Below are 18,244 nucleotides of genomic sequence, written 5' to 3'. Positions count from 1 at the left end.
AGCAATCTGAGGCTGAAAGCCACCAGTAGTGTTTGGTGCTCTGCACGGGAGTGAAATGCAGTGCTTCCAACGTTAGTAGGAATCTGTGCTTGCTACACTGACTTGTAGTGCCTGTTGGTTTCCTGGGCTAAGGTATCTTTTACTTAATGCAATAATAAAGAATGTTTTCAAAGCCAAAAAATCCATTTATTTAAAATGAAATTCATTTATTGAAAAGAAACACAACTGCTTGGGAAACAGAAAGGGCAAGGGGGTGGGGTGGGGAACGGTTCAATCACAGATTTGCATATGTCCTGTTCTCATACTCAGCCTTCCTGTCTGGAGTGCTGTGCAATGAGTGCTGCACTTCAGGCTGGCTAAAATGCATGGTGGTGGGGGTTGAGTGCAGTGGGTAAGGGTCATAGTTTGCAGGGCTGGGTGGTGAAGCTACAGGTGTTGGAGGCAGCTGGTGGTGATAAGGACCGGATGTTGGGGAAAGTGGGTTGGAGGTGACATGGGGGCACTAGGGAAAGAGTTTTGGGATAAGGGCTGCAGGTGGGGGGCATGGTAGTGCTCCGTCTGCATGGCTACGAGCGCCTGGATTGAGTCTGCTTGGCACTCCACAATGGTTATCAGCCGCTCCATGCTTTGTTGCCAGCGCCCCGTGCTTTGGTGCCAGTGATCTGCATTCTGCTGGTAGATCCTCCTTTCACTCTCCTTCCACTCCTGCGCTTTTTGATTTTCATTAAGGGACTGCTGCATGACTTCATGCAGCATGTCTTCTTTGCTTTTACGTGGCCTCTTCCTAATTCATTGGAGTCTTTCGGCTGGTGATAACACAGATGGCTGAGATCTCAAGGTTGCATCTGTAAAGGCAAAATGCAACTCTTAACAGAGGCAGTATTGTTCACACCAGACAGAGCAATGATTTGCCTGTACTTAAAGACAAGCACAGTCTAACGATAGCAAATTTGCCTGTCCCAAAGCAAGCGCACGTAAGCCACAGGAGCCCCAAAATGGTGAGTAAGCACAGGGTCGAGGGGGACTGATTGTTTCATGGCTGTACTGTCCTCTGGGTCTCTGTGCCTTGGGGATAGTCAACAGCAGCAGGGGCCCCTTTACTGAACACTGTCCCCACATTTTCCACAGGAGTTTGTCCTGGAAGATATCTTGCTGCTGAGGGTGACCTAGGAAGCAAGGTGGGGTCTTCTACTACAATACGGCTTCTGCCCTGGCTTATATGCAGCTTGCCTGTGTGCAGCAATGATCCCCCCGCCCCTCATGGCACAGTGGCGTGGACAAGTTACCCTGACTGGGACAAGGAGTATAGCAGTGCTCCCAAGGGACCTGTGCAGGCACATTGCACAGCTTCTGGATGAGACCTTTGAAGAGATCACTGAGCACATCAACACCCTATTCTGCATCTAGGCATGCATGCAGCCTAACCCTCCTCGCCCTAAGAGCCCGCACCGAATAACTTCCTTCCCAAAATAAAAGCCACTTACCGGGCACCTCTGGTGTTTGTTCTTTCCCAAGCATCAGCCGCTGCGACTGGCTACCTTCCTCCTTCCGCTGCGGCTGGCTTGAGAACAGCTCCTTGCTGCATGCATCTAGGGATGCCGGGGTATCTTCCTCCTTCTCAGCACCCTCGCTCCCGCTTTCCTCCTCCTCCTCCTCCTGCCTTGTTGAACTGGGCTCTGAAGTGTCCATGGTGGTCCTCAGAGTGGAGGTGGGATCGTCCCGAAGTATCGCGTCCAGCTCGTTGTAGAAACAGCAGGTTGCAGGGGCAGCACTGGAGCGGCGGTTTGCCTCGTGGGCTTTGCCGTAGGCTTTCCACAGCTCCTTCAGTTTAACTCTGCATTGCATTGCATCCCGGTCATGGCCCCTTTCCAGCATGGCCCTTGATATCTGGCTGAAGGTATCGTAATTCCTGTGACTGGAGCGCAGCTGGGACTGGACAGCTTCCTCCCCACAAACGCTGATGAGGTCCAGCACCTCGCCATTGCTCCATACTGGGGATCGCCTGGCGCGTGGGAGGCATGGTCACCTGGAAAGATGAGCTGAGAGCACTCCACACCTGGCTGAGCAAACAGGAAGGGGATTTTCAAATTTCCCAGACACTTTAAAGGGCGGGCCTGATGGTTGGTCACCTGAGGGCAGGGCAGTAGAGTTCAAAGTGATGACCAGAGTGGCTAGAACAGGCACTGTGGGACACTTCTGGAGGCTGATCAGAGCACGTTAACAGGCCAGGGCATCCATACAGGTGCCACGGCACTCCAGCGGGGGCGCGTGAAATGTTATTCCACTCGTGGAGGTGGATTAGCAGGAGCACTCCAGCCACGGAGTCAGTGCGCTCTACATGCCTTGCCAGTGTGGACGCGTCGTGAGTTAGAGCACACTTGGAAGTGTAGCCATGCCCCTAATACATGTTGGAAGTGAATTAAGCTAAACTGAATTAAGGCCCCTTTCATTCTGAATAAGAGTTTAGGTTGACTTTAGCAGCATTAGATCGATTTAACCCTGCACCCATCCACACAACGAAGCCATTTTTGTCGACTTAAAGGGCTCTTAAAATTGATTTCTGTACTCCTCCCCAATGAGGGGATTAGCACTGAAATCGACATCGCTGGGTCAAATTTGGGGTAGTGTGGATGCAATTCAATGGTATTGGCCTCCAGGAGCTATCCCAGAGTGCTCCATTGTGACCACTCTGGACAGCACTTTCATCTCAGATACACTAGCCAGGTACACAGGAAAAGCCCCGGGAACTTTTGAATTTCATTCCCTGTTTGGCCAGCATGGCGAGCTCATCAGCACAGGTGATCATGCAGTCCCAGAATCACAAAAGAGCTCCAGCGTGGACTGAACGGGAGGTACTGGCTCTGATCGCTGTATGGGGAGACAAATCCGTGCTATCAGAATTCCGTTCCAAAAGACAAAATGCCAATATATTTGCCAAAATCTCCAAGGGCATGATGGACAGAGTCTACAACAGGGACCTGCAGCAGTGCCGTGTGAAAATTAAGGAGCTCAGGCAAGCCTACCAAAAAACCAAAGAGGCAAACGGCTGCTCCGGGTCAGAGCCCCAGACATGCCGCTTCTATGATGCGCTCCCTAGAATTGCATGCAGCTCCCCTACTGCTACCCCACCCCTGTCCGTGGACACCTGCAAGTGGGGAGTCTCACGCAACAGGCATGAGGATTTTGGGGATGAGGAAGATGATGATGAGGAGGAGGATACCACACAGCAGGCAAGCGGAGAAACCATTCTCCCCAACAGCCAGGAACTGTTTATCACCCTGGAGCCAATATGCCTCCCAACCCTCCCAAGGCAGGCTCCCGGACCATGAAACCAGAGAAGGCACCTCTGGTGAGTGTACCTTTGTAAATATAATACATGGTTTAAAAGCAAGCGTGTTTAATGATTAATTTTCCCTGAAGACTTGGGATGCATTCGCAGCCAGTACAGCCCCTCCTTTTAAATGGCCAACCCAACGGGTGCTTGGTATGGGAAAGGAGAGCACTGCTGTTTGAAATCATTCCCACATGTTATGAAGGTTGAAGAAGCCGAAAGACTGCGGCTTACCATGGCTGCCTGCAAGCCGAATTCTGTTGCCCTGCCCTGCATGTGTGATCTCTCACACCAAACCGGCAGGCCCTCAATATAAGAGGCAAAATGCGACCTTGTACCGAAAGCACGAGTGCTATGTAATGTTAACAGCTTGGTTCACCACGAAAGAGTCTACCCATTGTTCTCTAAAATGTGTCTTTTAAAATACTACTCTCCCTTTTTTTTTCCTCTCGCAGCTGCAAATGTTTCAACACTCCCCCTATCATCTCCATCGCAGAGGCTAGCGCAGATAAGAAGGCGGAATAAAATGCACTCGCGGAAAAAAATGCACTTGCGATGAAATGTTCTTTGAGCTCATGCAGCCCTCCCACACTGAAAGAGCTCAGCAGAATGTGTGGAGGCCAACAATGTCAGAGTCCAGGAAAGCAAAAAATGAATGCGCAGACAGGAGGGATGAGCAAGATGAGAGGTGGTGGCAGCACAATGAGAGGAGGCAGGATGCAATACTGTGGCTACTGGGGGATCAAACTGATATACTCCGGTGTCTGGTGGAGCTGCAGGAGCACAGACCGCCACTGCAGCCCCTGTGTAACCGCCCGCCCTCCTCCCCAACTTTCATAATCTCCTCACCCAGATGCCCAAGAACGTGGGCGGGGTGTGGTCCGGGAACCCAACCACTCCACCCCAGAGAACTGCCCAAGCAACAGAAGGCTGGCATTCAATAAGTTTTGAAGTACAGTGTGGCCTTGTCCTTTCCTTCTCCCCTCATCCACCACCCCACCCGGTGCTTCCCTCCTCCCCCACCTGTCCCAGGCTACCTTGGCAGTTATCCCCCTATTTGTGTGATGAATGAATAAAGAATGCATGATTTTGAAACAACAATGACTTGGTTGTGAGTTCAATCCTTGAGGGAGCCATTTAGGGATCTGGGGCAAAAATTGGGGCTTGGTCCTGCTTTGAGCAGAGGGTTGGACTAGATGTCCTCTTGAGGTCCCTTCCAACCCTGATATTCTATTGCCTCTGCAAGCGGTGATCAAAGTGCGGAGGGTGGCTGGCTTACAGAGAAGTAGAGTGAACCAAGGGGGCAGGTTTTCTTCAAGGAGAAACAAACAGAACTGTCACACCATAGCCTGGCCAGTCAAGAAACTGGTTTTCAAAGCTTCTCTGATGCACAGCGTGCCCTCCTGTGCTCTTCCAACCGCCCTGGTGTCTGGCTGCGCATAATCAGTGGCCAGGCGATTTGCCTCAACTTCCTACCCCGCTATAAATGTCTCCCCCTTACTCTTACAGATTTTGTGGAGCACACAGCAAGCAGCAATAACAATGGGAATATTAGTTTAGCTGAGGTCTAACCGAGACATTAAACTGCGCCAGCGTGCTTTTAAACATCCATATGCACATTCTACCACAATTCTGCACTTGCTCACCCTATAGCTGAACAGCTCCTTACTACTTTCCAGGGTGCCTGCGTATGGCTTCATGAGCCACAGCATTAAGGGGTAGGCTGGGTCCCCAAGGATAACTATAGGCATTTCAACATCCTCAACAGTTATTTTCCGGTCTGGGAAGTAAGTCCCTTCCTGCAGCTGTTCAAACAGACCAGAGTTCCTGAAGATGCAAGCATCATGTTCCTTTCCCAGCCATCCCACACTGATGTCGGTGAAACGTCCCTTGTGAGCCACGAGTGCTTGCAGCATCATTGAAAAGTACCCCTTGTGGTTCATATTACTGGCTGCCAAGGTGGTCCAGTCCCAAGATAGGGATATGCGTTCCATCCATCACCCCCCATAGTTAGGGAATCCCATTGCAGCAAAGCCATCCACTATGACCTGCACATTTCCCAGAGTCACTACCCTTGATAGCAGCAGCTCAGTGATTGCGTTGGCTACTTGCATCACAGCAGCCCCCACAGTAGATTTGCCCACTCCAAATTGATTGCCAACTGACCGGTAGCTGTCTGGCATTGCAAGCTTCCAGAGGGCTATCGCCACTCGCTTCTCAACTGTGAGGGCTGCTCTCATCTTGGTATTCTTGCACTTCAAGGCAGGGGAAAGCAAGTCACAAAGCTCCATGAAAGTTCCCTTACACATACAAAAGTTTCACAGCCACTGTGAATCATCCCAGACCTGAAACACTATGCAGTCCCAACATTCTGTGCTTGTTTCCCAGGCCCAGAATTGGCATTCCATGGCATGAGCCTGCCCCATTGCCACCAGGATGTCCAAATTGTCGGGGCCCGTGGTTTGAGAGAAGTCTGTGTCCATGTCCTCATCACTCTTGTCGCTGCGCTGCCGTCACCTCCTCGCCTGCTTTTGCAGGTTCTGGTTCTGCACATACTGCAGGATAATGCGTGAGGTGTTTTCAATGCTCATAACTGCTGTGGTGATCTGAGCGGGCTCCATGCTTGCCGTGGTATGGTGTGAGCAGGAGAGCAGAGTTGCAGTGGAAGCACTGGCTAAAGACGGATGCCACAAGAATAGATATTTATAGAGAATGACGAGAGGACCTGCAAGGTGGATTCAGGAGAGAAGAGTTGCAGCGGAAGTGGTGGAGGACGACTGTTAGCACCGTGCACATTTCCCAAGGAAGAACACATGCACCCGGGAGCCCATGACAGAAAACATGGAGAAATTCGCTACTGAGACAATAGCAGCAGAGCAGAGTTGCAGCGGAAGCGGTCGATGATGACGGTTAGCAGCACCCAGGAGGACCAGAAAGGATCCTCCGAGCTGCAGGAGAGCAGAGTTGCAGCAGAATCGGTGGATGACGATGGTTAGCAGACCTACTGCACCATCTGCTGCCAGCAGCACCCAGGACACAACAGCGGCGGCTGAGCTGAGCGGGCTGCATGCTTGCCCTGGTATGGCATCTACACGGAAAAAAGGCACGAAATGATTGTCTGCCATTGCTTTCACGGCAGGAGGGGCGACTGACGACATGTACCCAAAACCACCTGCGACAATGTTTTTGCCCCATCAGGCATTGGGAGCTCAACCCAGAATTCCAATGGGCAGCGGAGACTGCGGGAACTGTGGGATAGCTACCCACAGTGCACCGCTCCGTAAGTCGATGCTAACCATGGTAGTGAGGACGCACTCCGCTGACTTAATGTGCTTAGTGTGGACATATGCAATCGACTGAATAAAATCGATTTCTAAAAATCAACTTCTCTAATATCGACCTAATTTCATTGTGTAGACATACCCTAAATCACATTGAAAATTAATCTGGATTAATTTTCCTGAGTGCCCTTTTGTAGGCAAGCCCTTAAGCAGCTAATCTGCTTAGGTGCTTTTGAAAATCCCACTAAGCACCTATCTGTATTTTTTGGTACCTAAATACCTTTTAAAAAATCTGGCCCTAAACAACTTGCCCAACGTCATACAAGAAGTCTCTTGCAGAACTGAGACATGAACCCAGGTCTCCCAAATTAGGGCTAGTGCCCAAGCCACTAGACAGATGTCTTCTCACTCTTCCACACTCCATGTCCTGCCTGATCACTGTCAATCTCACAGATACAAGCTGTAGGTAAGGTTGTATTTTTCTTCTCCGTAACAGCAACTGGGGGTATCTTGCTTGGATTCTGTTAATCTTTATTACTATTATGAATCTAACCCCAGTTTTTTCATTTTTGGCACAGCATTCCAAGAACAGCAGATGAACCAACTAGTCGTGGGTGTGCTGGACCAAGAACTTCATGCCTGGATTGCTAAATCTCACCCATGGGGAGGAGTTTGTGTGGGAGAGGGCACAGTGTTGTGACATTTAGTGCCAGAGAGGGGAGGTAGCAATTGTATCCTCTGCTGGGATCAGCATGTTATCCCATAGATAGGTCATAAACATTCTGCTGCTGCACTGTGACATGGATGGACGGGAGGCACAAATAACATGTGCCTTGCACCATGTCATTAATCAATCCATCCCGTCAATAAACACCTTGACAGTTTGAGTAATGCCATTCTTATGGCTGAGATTAGCATTGTGATGCAATGTAATGGTCTGCTTGGACTTTTACTGCAGTTGGGCCAAGAGAATAAGGAGGTAAAGAGTGGGTCAAGTATTGCCCTCACATGCCCACGGAACCTCAATCTGATTATGTAATATTAACGTGATAGTAGTGTCCACAGGCTCTGACTAGAGCTGGTTGAATGTCAGAATTTTTGTTCCAAAAATTCAGAAAAAGAATTGAGTTGTGTTTTGGAACCAAAATGATCATTTTTTGAAATTTCCCACAGAAGGAAAATGTGGGGGAAAAAAATCTTTCAAATGAATCAAAACACTTTGTTTAGACAATTTTTAAAACCAAATTGACCCTGGGAGCCCAAACTCCAAAGCACCAGGCTAATATCTGGCTCCCCACTCCTTGTCAGCCAGACTGAAGGGCAGCCGGGAGCCTGGAAGCACTGGGAGCCATGGCTGAGCTGGGAACCTTGCAGCTTGCAGGCTAGGGATCCCAGCTCCACTGCAGGGAGCCTGGAAACCCTCAGGGCCCCATCTTGAGCTGCTGAACTCAGGCTAGAGCCATGGCTTTCAAGCTCCTTGCTGCAGAACTGGGCGGGATGGTAGGGCTGTCCCAGAGCCAGCGACCTGGTAGGCTCAGGCATGTCCCCATCTCTGAGGCAGTCCACACATAGTGGAGCTGTCTGAGAGACACAGACCCTGCAAGCATTGGGGTTCTCAATTCTGTGGCAGACCGTATGGTCAGGCTGCCCCAGAGCCACTGAGTCTGAGCTCTCCTGGTGTCTGACAGTTTGTCGAAACCGAGACGCTTCCATCAAACATTTCCATTTTGATAATTGGGCATTTTCCAGCTAAAACTTGCTTCATTGGAAAATTCCCAATCAGCTCTAAATCATATTTAACCTAATGTGTGGGTGCTGTGCACACACCTAGGGAGACACAGCCCATCCCCCCAGAGAATCTACAGTCTAAGAAAGAGTCGTAGAGGGGATGTGCTTAGCAAAGAGCTGGGCTGACTACATTAATAACGGGGATTTGTTTTTCACAGACTAAAGCCAGAACGCATCACTATGATCATCTAGTCTGATCTCTAGTATAGACAGGCCATAGAATTGTTCCCAGAAGCTGGATTAAAGCATGTCTTTTAGCTATCTAATCTCCTTTTTAGGACTCCAAGCAATGGCGAGTCCATCACCTCCCTGGTAAGCTATTTCAATGTTTAATCACTCTCCCTGCTAGGAAACTGCATCTTATTTCAGTGCTGACTGTATCTAACTTCAATTTCCAGCCCCTGGATCTTGTTATGCCTTTGTTAGCAAGGTTGAAAGTCCCCCCACTATCAGATCTTTTTTTCCATGTTTCAGAACCTACATGTAGTGATCGAGTTACCGTTCAGCCATCTCTTTGAGGAACTGAATAAATTGAAAAGGAGTACTTGTGGCACCTTAGAGACTAACAAAATTAATAAATTTAATAATAATAAATTGCTCAAATAAATTTGTTAGTCTCTAAGGTGCCACAAGTACTCCTTTTCTTTTTGCAGATACAGACTAACACGGCTACTACTCTGAAACCTGAATAAATTGAGTTCCTGAAGCCTCACATCGTAAGATTTGTTTTCCAGCCCCTGAACCACTTTTGTGGACCTCCTTTTAACTCTCTTCAATAATTCTACTACCTTCTTAAAGTGTGGACACCAGAACTGGAAGCACTGTTCTAATAGTGGTCTTACCTATGCTGTGTACAGAGGCATGGTCATTTCCCCATTTCTACTTGATATTCCCCTTTTTGTACATCCAAGGATCACATTAGCCCTTTTTGCCCCAGCATTGCTCTGCTGGGCTGGATAGACAACTTGCATTGCACTGAGGCCTCTGGTTGAGATGGTTATCTAGTGTAACTCCTGAATCGCTGCTTTTCCAAGACAGAATCTCCCATTTTCTAGATATAACCTGTGTTCTTGGTTCCCAGATGCATTTGGCTGTGTTAAAATGCATTTTGTTGGGTCATGCCCATTAATCCAGGTGATTCAGATCACTCCATAACAGTAACTGTCCTCCTCCAATCTTAGTCTTCTGCAAACTTTACCAGTAAAGATTTCGTATCCTCTAGAACCTTGATTAAAAGTATTAAACAGCATTGGACCAAGGAGAGACCTCACTAGAAATGGCCATTGATATCTCCCCATTGTGACAGGGTCGGGCCAGATGGCTATAGGAGAGTAATTTTTTTTTATTTGCATAACACACTTACAAAACAAAACAAAACAAAGCATATGCAATGTGTAACACAGCAACCAATCACAATTGTTTTCTCATTAGCTTCAGGGGAGGGAAGTGTTCAAGCTTGCCTGGGCCCAGAGTGGGGGGCTTCCTCGACTCTTGTGGTCTTCCACCCTTCCAAGTTACCTGGTGGTCCAGAGCGAGGGGGCTTCATTGACTCTCAAGGTCTGCAACCCCCTCGAGTTACCTGGCGCCACGCCCGAGCGTCACCAACAATTCCCTCCTCTGAAAGCACCCAACAAAAGGGGCAGGCTGTAGGGTGGACAACCCGGGGGGGGTGGGCACGTGCACCCATGTGTGAAAGGACCCCTCTAAGGTGGTGGTGTCCGCAGCAGCAATGGCTGGGGCTGGGGTCCCTTACTCTCTCCCCCAATCAAAGGGTCAAAACAAAGGGAGCCAGACGGGGACACCGAGCAGAGAGCCTCGGACAGCGCCCACTGCTCCTCAAAAGCATCAAGGGAGTCAGTGGACGCCGCCCAGAGAAACTCCGCCCAGATACGTGAATGGACCGAGGATTGGAAAAGGGCCCCACAGTCACAGGAAACTCCATCAGCCAACCTCCTCTCTCTGGTTTTATAGGTGGCCGTTTTAGCCAGGGCCAGGAGGAGGTTAACTAGGAGATCCCGCGACTTTGTGAGGCCACGGATGGGGAGTGCATAAATAAAAAAGTGAGGGGAAAAATGCAATCAAAAACGTAATAAAAGATTTGTGAGGAGCCGGAACAGGGGCTGCATCCTAGTGCACTCCAAATATACGTGCGCCAGGGTTTCCCTCACACCGCAAAAGGGACAGGTATCTGGGATGGGACTGAACTGCACCAAGTATGTGCCCATGCTCACAGCTCCATGAAGAAGCCGCCAACTGATGTCCCCGATGGGCCTCGGAATCAAGGTGGAATATAGGCTGGCCCACCGGGGCTGCTCATCCTCCAAAGGTGGCAGAAGGTCTCGCCACTTTGTGTCGGGGCAGGACATTAGGGTGAGGGCATGAAGGGTGTGAAGCACGAGCATGTATAGATGTTTCCTTGGTGCGGTTTGGAAGCATACCAGCTGCAGTTCATGCAGCCGGCTCGCCGTAAAGGGATGAGGGGGTCGATTGGGTCTACGGGGCAGGGGTCCAATTAAAAGGTCTGGTGGGACTGGGGTAGAGGCTGGGCGGGGCGTGCCCTCAAGCAGGACCCGATCGAGGTAAGCTCTAGTAGTGGGCAGCAAAGCAGCCTTCACCTCCTGAAGTACGCGCCGCGGGTATGAGGTCTGGAGAGCCCCATGCACCGAGCGAGCGTCAGGGGATCCAGCCAGTCTCCCCAGTCGTAGTCCAGGAGGTCTCCGACTCTCGTGACTTCTGCCAGGATCAAGCTCTGGCACACCGAGCAGGACTCCGCCACCTGCACACGGAGCTGGGGGTTGTGTACCAGGGGCTCCGCGAGGAGATCTGCCCCCTCGGTGGCTGCCATGGACCTGGTCATTAAAAACCATTTCCAAGTCCGGAGGAGGTCCTGGCAGAAGACCAGCAGCCCGGAGAGGTCTCGCGGAAGACCTCCCAGACAGAGATAAAAGAGCTGCCGGTCATATTGGAACCCTCGGATGCGGCGCAGGATGGCGTGTGCCAGTAAGCTCCACGCCAACTGCCTGCACTATAAAGGAGCCTCTGTAAGGCCTGGAGGCGGAAGACGCAGACCTGAGTGTGCAGACACTTCAGGCCCTGTCCTCCTTCCTTCAGGGATAGATGAAGAACCCCTACAGGGGCCCAGTGCATTCCTGACCAAAAGAACTCCAGAATCAGTGTCCGGAGGTTGGTCAGGAAACCCGGGGCCGGAACCAGGGTGTTGAGCCGGTACCAGAGCTTGGACAGGACTAGTTGATTAAGCACCAGCGCTTTCCCACAAAGGGAGAGACATCGGAGTAGTCCCGTCCATTTCCGGAGCCGCTCTATCACCCCGCCCTCTAAATTTTCCCAGTTCTCCGGCAGAGAGGGATGCGTGGCAGAAAGGTAAATGCTGAGGTAGAGCAGCGGACCCGCGCTCCCCCGGATGGTCTGAAGCGCGGGTGGGAGGGAGCTCGCCTGCCGCCAGTCTCCTACTGCAAAGCCAGAGCTCTTGACCCAGTTGACCCAGGCAGAGGAGGCTGCTGAATAGATGGCCTGGCAAGCCTCCACCCGCGTGAAGTCGCCCGAGTTCTGGACCATGAGGAGCACGTCATCGGTGTACACTGACAGGACCAGACGCAGCTCCGGCTCCCACAGCACCAACCCTGTCACCTCCTACGGAGGAGGCAGAGGAAGGGCTCAATCGCCAGAGCATACAGCTGGCCCGAAAGGGGGCACCCCTGCTGTACTCCTCGCCCGAAGCTGACCGGTTCGGTCAGAGTCCAGTTGAGCTTAACTAGACACTCTACAGAGGCGTACAGCACCTGGAGAAAACCCACAAACTGGGGTCCGAAGCCAAACGCTCGCATAGTGTTCAGGAAGTACCCGTGGTCCACCCTATCGAATGCCTTCTCCTGATCTAGGGACAGGAGGGCGAATGACAGACCGTCTCTACGCCCGAGTTCCAAAAGGTCCCAAACCAGAAATAGGTTATCAAAGATACTGAGGTCCAGGACGGTGTAGGTCTGGTCTGGGCAGATCACGTCCACCAGCACAGACCCTAACCGCAGCGAGATTGCTTTCGCTAAGATTTTGTAGTCCGTGCTGAGGAGTGAGACGGGACGCCAATTTGGTAAATCGCGGAGGTCCCCCTTCTTTGGCAGTAAGGCGAGCACAGCTCGCCCGCACGAAAGAGGGAGGACCCCGTTCTGCAGAGACTTGGCCCAGACAGTGACTAGGTCTGGGCCGAGGACGTCCCAAAACACACGGTAGAACTCCATGGTCAGCCCGTCCATGCCTGGAGACTTATTAGTGGGCATACGACGGAGACTTCCGAGAACTCGGCCAGAGTGAGAGGCAACTCTAGCCGGTCTTGGTCGCTCACGCTGACCGTAGGGAGCTCCTCCCAGAGCACTCTGCAAGCGCCAGGTTTGGTCGGGTCCGGGGAGAAAAGACTTGCGTAGAAGGCTCGGGCCCTCCCGCACATCTCCACCAGTTCCGTGAGGGGGGGTGCCGTCTTCTGCCAGGAGGTAGGTGACGTGTTTCTTGGCCCCCCTCATTTTCTCCAGGGCATAGAAGAAGCGGGAGCTGTGATCCATCTCCCGAAGGAGGCGGATGCGGGATCGAACAAAGGCGCCCTGGGCCTGACAGTCCTCGAGGGCCCGGAGCTCCTCCTGCTTCTCCTGGAATGCTCCACAAAGGAGCGGGTCCTCGGGGCTGGCAGCCAGACGCCTCTCCAGCTCTAAGACCTCCCGTTCCAACTGCTCTATCGCCGCATTTCTCCGTCAGCTGGTGCCCTGGGTGTAGTCGCAGCAGAAAAGCCTGGCGCGCACCTTCCCCAGGTCCCACCATCGCCGCGCTGAAGGAAAGGCACGCCGCTGACCTCGCCAGGCCAGCCAGAATTCCCAGAAGGATGTCACGAAGCCCTCATCCTCCAACAGGCTGTTGTTAAAATGCCAGTAGGCCGCCCCGGCCTCTCTGCACAGGAGGCGGCTGTCACGGGGGCTAGATGATGGTCAGAAAATGGGGCCAGCCGAATGCTGGAGGAGTCAGCTCATGAGAGATGGAAGCGTGATAAATAAATGCAGTCCAACTAGAAGTGGCTCTACCGATGGGCTTCCACCCGGACAAAGGTGAAAGTGGAAGTGTCATCCGGGTGGTGGTCACGCCAGATGTCCACTAGGGAGTGATGTTCGACTATCTCCCAGAGGGTGTCCACGGCGGCCGGTCCTGTTCCTTGAGGGTGGTATTAAAGTCCCCTCCCAGGACCAGGCACTCATGAGAATCTAAGGTGCCGAGGAAGGCAGACGCCCACTGGTAGAATTGTAGCTGCTCCGGGCCCGATCGGGGCATAGACGTTAACGAGGTTAACCACGAGCCCCTCCATACGGACCCGGAGATGCAGCAGGCGACCCGGCATGGCCTCGGCGACCCCTAGCACCTCAGGCCATAGGTCGGGGGAGAACAGGGTCACCACTCCAGCCTGTCGAACCGTGGCATGGCTAAAGTAGACCCTGTCCCTCCACTCCAGCCGTCAACTGTCTTCAGCGGTCGGGTCCCTATGGATCTCCTGAGGAAAACCACAGAGTACCCTCCCTCCCGAAGGAAGGAGAGCACCTGGGACCTGCGGAGAGCCATCCTACAACACCGAGTGTTCAACGTTGCGATGGTGAGAGGTGTCATGGGGAGGGTCGGGGGGGTCCTCACTGGCAGGGACGCTTGTATCTCCCAGCGGGCCGCGCAACAGTCAGTGACCCATCCCGTAGGTGAGTAATTGTTCATGGAAGACACAGACCCGCCAGTAGGCCGCGGCATCCTGCTTCCCCGTCCCTTTACCTTCCCCCATGAGGGCCCTTGTGGCCCGGAGGATTTGAGAAAAGTCCCCCCATCACTGGAGAGCAAGTTGTACCTTGTTGCGGGAGCCACGGACATCCTCTAAAAACTTCCGCAGCTCTCCTTGCAGCTCATGTGGGGGTGGGGTTACGGTTTCCTGGTTGTTCCCCAGCGGGGCCCTTGGTGCAGCCCTGTGGTCCACTAAAACGGACAAGCAGGGTGCGGACCCCCGACAGGGTGCCTGATGGGCTGGAGCTTCTAGGCCCGCCTCAAGCTCTGGGGCGATTGGGGGCAGTGGAGGGAAAATAGCAGCTCCTAATGGGTCGGGGCAGGAGGACACAAAGGCTGCTCCCTGGGGGTCATCAGTTGGGAAAGGGAAGGAGACACCTCTGGGGGCGGCAATGACATTGCAAGAGGTAAATTGGATAGGGGCAGGGGCAGAGGCGAGGTTCTGGGTTTCGGGAGGCAAGCAGCAGGATGGTGGCACCTCCCGATCAGGCTCAAGGGTTAAGGGGGTGGGGAGGGAGCTCTCAGTGGGACTGGATGCGTGCTCTGTGGTGGATTTAGTGGCCACAGCATCAGGAGGTGGATTATCTTCTGTAGGGTCCCCGCCCGGGAAGGAAGTCGATTGCTCTGCACCAACGGGGGGTGCCCCGGGTGACTTGTGGCCCGGCCGCGTGGCGCCGGCTGTCACCTGAACAGGCTCGGTGGTTGTCAGCGGGATGCCATCAGCGGCTGGGTCGGTGGAGGAGTCCAGGGGCTCTTCAGAGGTGAGAGCGGAAGCAGCAGTTAAGGGGAGGGAGCATGGGGAAAAGAGGGGTGGAATGAGGTCGCCCAGATCGAGATTTGCTGGCAAAAGGTCGTCCTCCTCCTGGGCGACTGGGGTCAGATCTAAGGCCTTGATCTCCTCGAACATGAAGGAGAGGACACTTTCCGCCGCCCCGGGGTTCTCCCCGCCGGCACCCACCACGACGGTTGCCTTGGGGTTCACGGGGGCTTTGGGTAGCGTCAGGACAGAAGGGGCTTCCTCGAGGGTCTCGGAGGGGAGGGTCTCCCGTGGAGGGAAGACACTACCCTCCGGTGCTGCCACGTCTTTCCCGGCTTGTAGCATTCATGCAAGGTTCATGCACTTGGCAACATTTAGGGCACACCCGGAGTGTTGTGTAGGAGCAGTGCACACACGGCTCCTCTCAAGGGCAGGAACCTTGGAATCTCGCCCAGATGACATGAACCGTGGGAAGCCTCCCAGGACTGGGCTCAAGGCCCGAGAGCAAGGAATGCGGTAGATAGAAATTGGTAAATAAGAATATTATACAAAGCCAATGTATTCCTTTTATCTGTTGGAGTATGTGATGAGCGGGGAGAGAGAGAGAAATAAAAGAGAGGGTGAAAAGCTGACAGGCAAAGCAGCCTGTTGGCAGACCAGCCTGCTTGCTTGCTTAAAGCTTTGTGCTGTCTTGTATTTAAACAGCAACACCGGCTGACACCGGTGGATGGGACGCACTCGTGGGCAAAGCGGAAGGTTTAGCATCGGTGCCCCCCTTCCTGGTCTTCCGGGGGGCCTCCGCCTTGGGTAGATGAGGCGGAGCTCAAGCCTTCCGCTTGCCTCGCTTCCCCTGGACTAGGGCCCAGGCCTCCATGGCATCATCTGGGGGCTGGTTAGCAGGGGTCGTGTCAGGGGGTAAAGGCGATGGCTCAGGGACTTGGCGGGGGGGGAACGGTGGGGCAGCATAAGGGAGGGAGGATTCTCCCTGGGGCAGGCTCTCTCCCATGCCTGGTGGTATCTCTGCCACACCCTCCTCCATAGGCCCCGCTAGATTGTCAGCAGCAAGGGTGGGGCTCTCCCGCTCGTCTGGGCATTGTGGGGGAGGTGCCCCTTGGGCCTGAGTGGGAGTAGCGGTGGTCTGAAGAGGAGGGGGGGTGGGTTCGGGTACCGGGCGGCCAGGGGTGTCGGCAATGACGGGGCCGATGTCCTGCCGGGTCTCAGGGATCCCAGGTGCCCCTCCTTGCCGGGTTAAGGGGCAGTCCCTCTGGACATGCCCCGACGCCTGGCAGAAGTAGCACCGGGCTTCCCCCATGGAAAAGTACACCCGGTAATGGGCCCCCTGGTGGGGGACTAGGAAGGACCCTTCGAGCGCCACTCTGTCACGCGCCGCCGACGGCAGTAAAAGTTGCACTTGCCAGCAGAAGGAAAAAATGTGATGGAGGGTGGGGTCCTTGCAGCCCAACGGGAGAGGGTTGATAACAGAAACAGGTTTCCCCAGGGTGAAAAGGGCGGGTAGCAGGGCAGCATTGGGGAGAAGAGGAGGGACAGAGGTCAGGACCAGGCAGACGCCCAGATCCTCTAGCGGCTCTAAGGGGACAAACACCCCCCCCCCACCGCCAGGCCCCTCTCCACCGCTTCCTGGGCAGCAGCCTCCGATGCTAAGAAGAAAACAACCTTCCCGTACATTTTGGAGGCTGCCACAATGGCCGAGGGCCCCACCACCCTCGCCAATGCCCACACATAGGTCTCCATGTGGGGCGAGGCGGGCACCAGGAGGCATTGGACACTGTGCTTTCTTGTCATGGTGGGAAAGGGGCCCCGGCCGCTACTGATGGTGGCGGTGGCAGTGGGTGGGTGATTGGAGGCGGTGGGTGGGAAGAGATGACGAGGTGGCAGGCGGGGGGGCTGCCGCCGCCCGGGCATACGTCCTGGGCGCTGAGGGAGGGACATCTGCAAAGCTGGTGGAGGGTTAGCGGGGGAGGAGGCCGTGGTCGGTGGCGGGGCTGCAGCAGTGGGGGTGGCCCCTTCCATGGAGGGCCCGGTGGTTTTAGCAGGGCCCTTCCCATTCTTCTTGCCCTGGCCTTTCCCGCCGGCTGGGGGGGCTTCCCTAGAGTCTGGGGAGGCGATGGGCATGGCAGCCCATGTCACCCCGGTGCCCTCCATTGCCGATGCCCCAGCGGGGGCGATGGCAGGTGATTAACAGGAGTTGGGATTTGGTAGAAAGGGACAATCTGTGGGATAGACAATTCGTGGCGGGGGGCACATAAACCACCGTATGCTTGACCAGAGAGTTCTGTTTGGTTGTCTGGTGCTTCTGGCCCATGCGGTGGAATCAGGGCGAGCAGCTAAGTCCAGAGGAAGATGTTAAATAGCCAGCAAAGATGGTGGAGGAGGCAGTTGTGAAGATGGTAGTGTGGGGGTTGGGAGGGCACAGATGGATCGGGGGGCAGCCCATGCCACACCCCCTGTGTCCCTACAAACACAGTTAAAATACAGTCAAGGCCTCCCCCCACACGAGAGCACAGTTCGAAAGTTACTCAGTCTTAGGCCCGCTCCACGACGATTTGTAGATTCCCCGGGCGGTGTTCCTCTGGTGGATGGCTTTTTCTCTGTCTGTTCCGGGCTTTCTTTTTTTCAGCAGCAGCATTCCAGAAATGTCGGAGCAAGTGATAAGAGTCCTCTCGACCGGAGACGGGTCCGCAGACAAACAACAGGCAGCTGGGTCTGGGGGCTGGGTCCTTCCACCCCCTGCCTCCGGGGAAGCGGGCCAGCAGGCCCCCCCTCTCGGGGGGGGGGGGTTTCAGCTGGAGCAGCAGCAGCATCTGAGGGCGGGCGGGCAGGCAGGGCTAACAGCCGGCCGGCAGCCAGCCAGCACTCTAGCAATAGCAGAGAAAGGGAAAAAAAACAACAAAAAGAAAAGAAATGGGGGAGAGCATCTGGCCCGGTCGGGGGGGGGAGGGGCAGCTGAAAGCAGGGGCAAAGAGCAAGGAAAGCCCAGGCCAGAGGGCGGCAGCAGCAGGAGAGCAGGCTAAGTAGGTCCCTTTTCCCTGGGTAAGATAACAGGGACTGTTTTTTTTTTGAAACAGAAAGGAACCTTCTGGAGACAATTAAGACAGACAGACTGATTAGAACACCTGCAGCCAATCAAGAAGCTGCTAGAATCAATTAAGGCAGGCTAATCAGGGCACCTGGGTTTAAAAAGGCGCTCACTTCAGTTTGTGGTGTGTGTGTAAGGAGCTGGGAGCAAGAGGTGCAAAGAGCTGAGAGTGA

At 53.8% G+C, this 18,244-nt stretch overlaps 1 protein-coding gene and 1 pseudogene across 1 annotated transcript; one reads left to right on the top strand and one right to left on the bottom strand.

The window, feature by feature from the left end:
- Positions 1 to 234: 234 nt before the first annotated feature.
- On the bottom strand, positions 235 to 17,751 carry LOC144930372 (uncharacterized). Its single transcript, XM_078851931.1, has 3 exons — positions 17,512 to 17,751; positions 1,485 to 2,868; positions 235 to 845 (listed from the first exon to the last, which is right to left on the bottom strand). The coding sequence occupies exons 2-3, from the start codon at positions 1,873 to 1,875 to the stop codon at positions 790 to 792; spliced, it is 447 nt and encodes a 148-aa protein (XP_078708057.1). The 5' UTR covers positions 1,876 to 2,868; positions 17,512 to 17,751; the 3' UTR covers positions 235 to 789.
- On the top strand, positions 2,805 to 4,307 carry LOC140908373 (uncharacterized; annotated as a pseudogene).
- Positions 17,752 to 18,244: the final 493 nt, after the last annotated feature.

This window comes from Lepidochelys kempii, chromosome 3, assembly GCF_965140285.1.
Source record: "Lepidochelys kempii isolate rLepKem1 chromosome 3, rLepKem1.hap1, whole genome shotgun sequence".
Lineage (NCBI taxonomy): Eukaryota > Metazoa > Chordata > Testudines > Cheloniidae > Lepidochelys > Lepidochelys kempii.
Note: the sequence above shows the minus strand (reverse complement) of the source record. Positions and strands in the feature narration are given on the sequence as shown.

Bases quoted from the DNA above. Each gene is read 5' to 3' on its own strand.
- LOC144930372 (XM_078851931.1), bottom strand. From the start codon at position 1,875: ATGCTGGAAAGGGGCCATGACCGGGATGCAATGCAATGCAGAGTTAAA. The intron at 846-1,484 runs GTAAGTGGCTTT...TTGCCTTTACAG, and splicing joins ACAAACACCAGAGGTGCCCG to ATGCAACCTTGAGATCTCAG.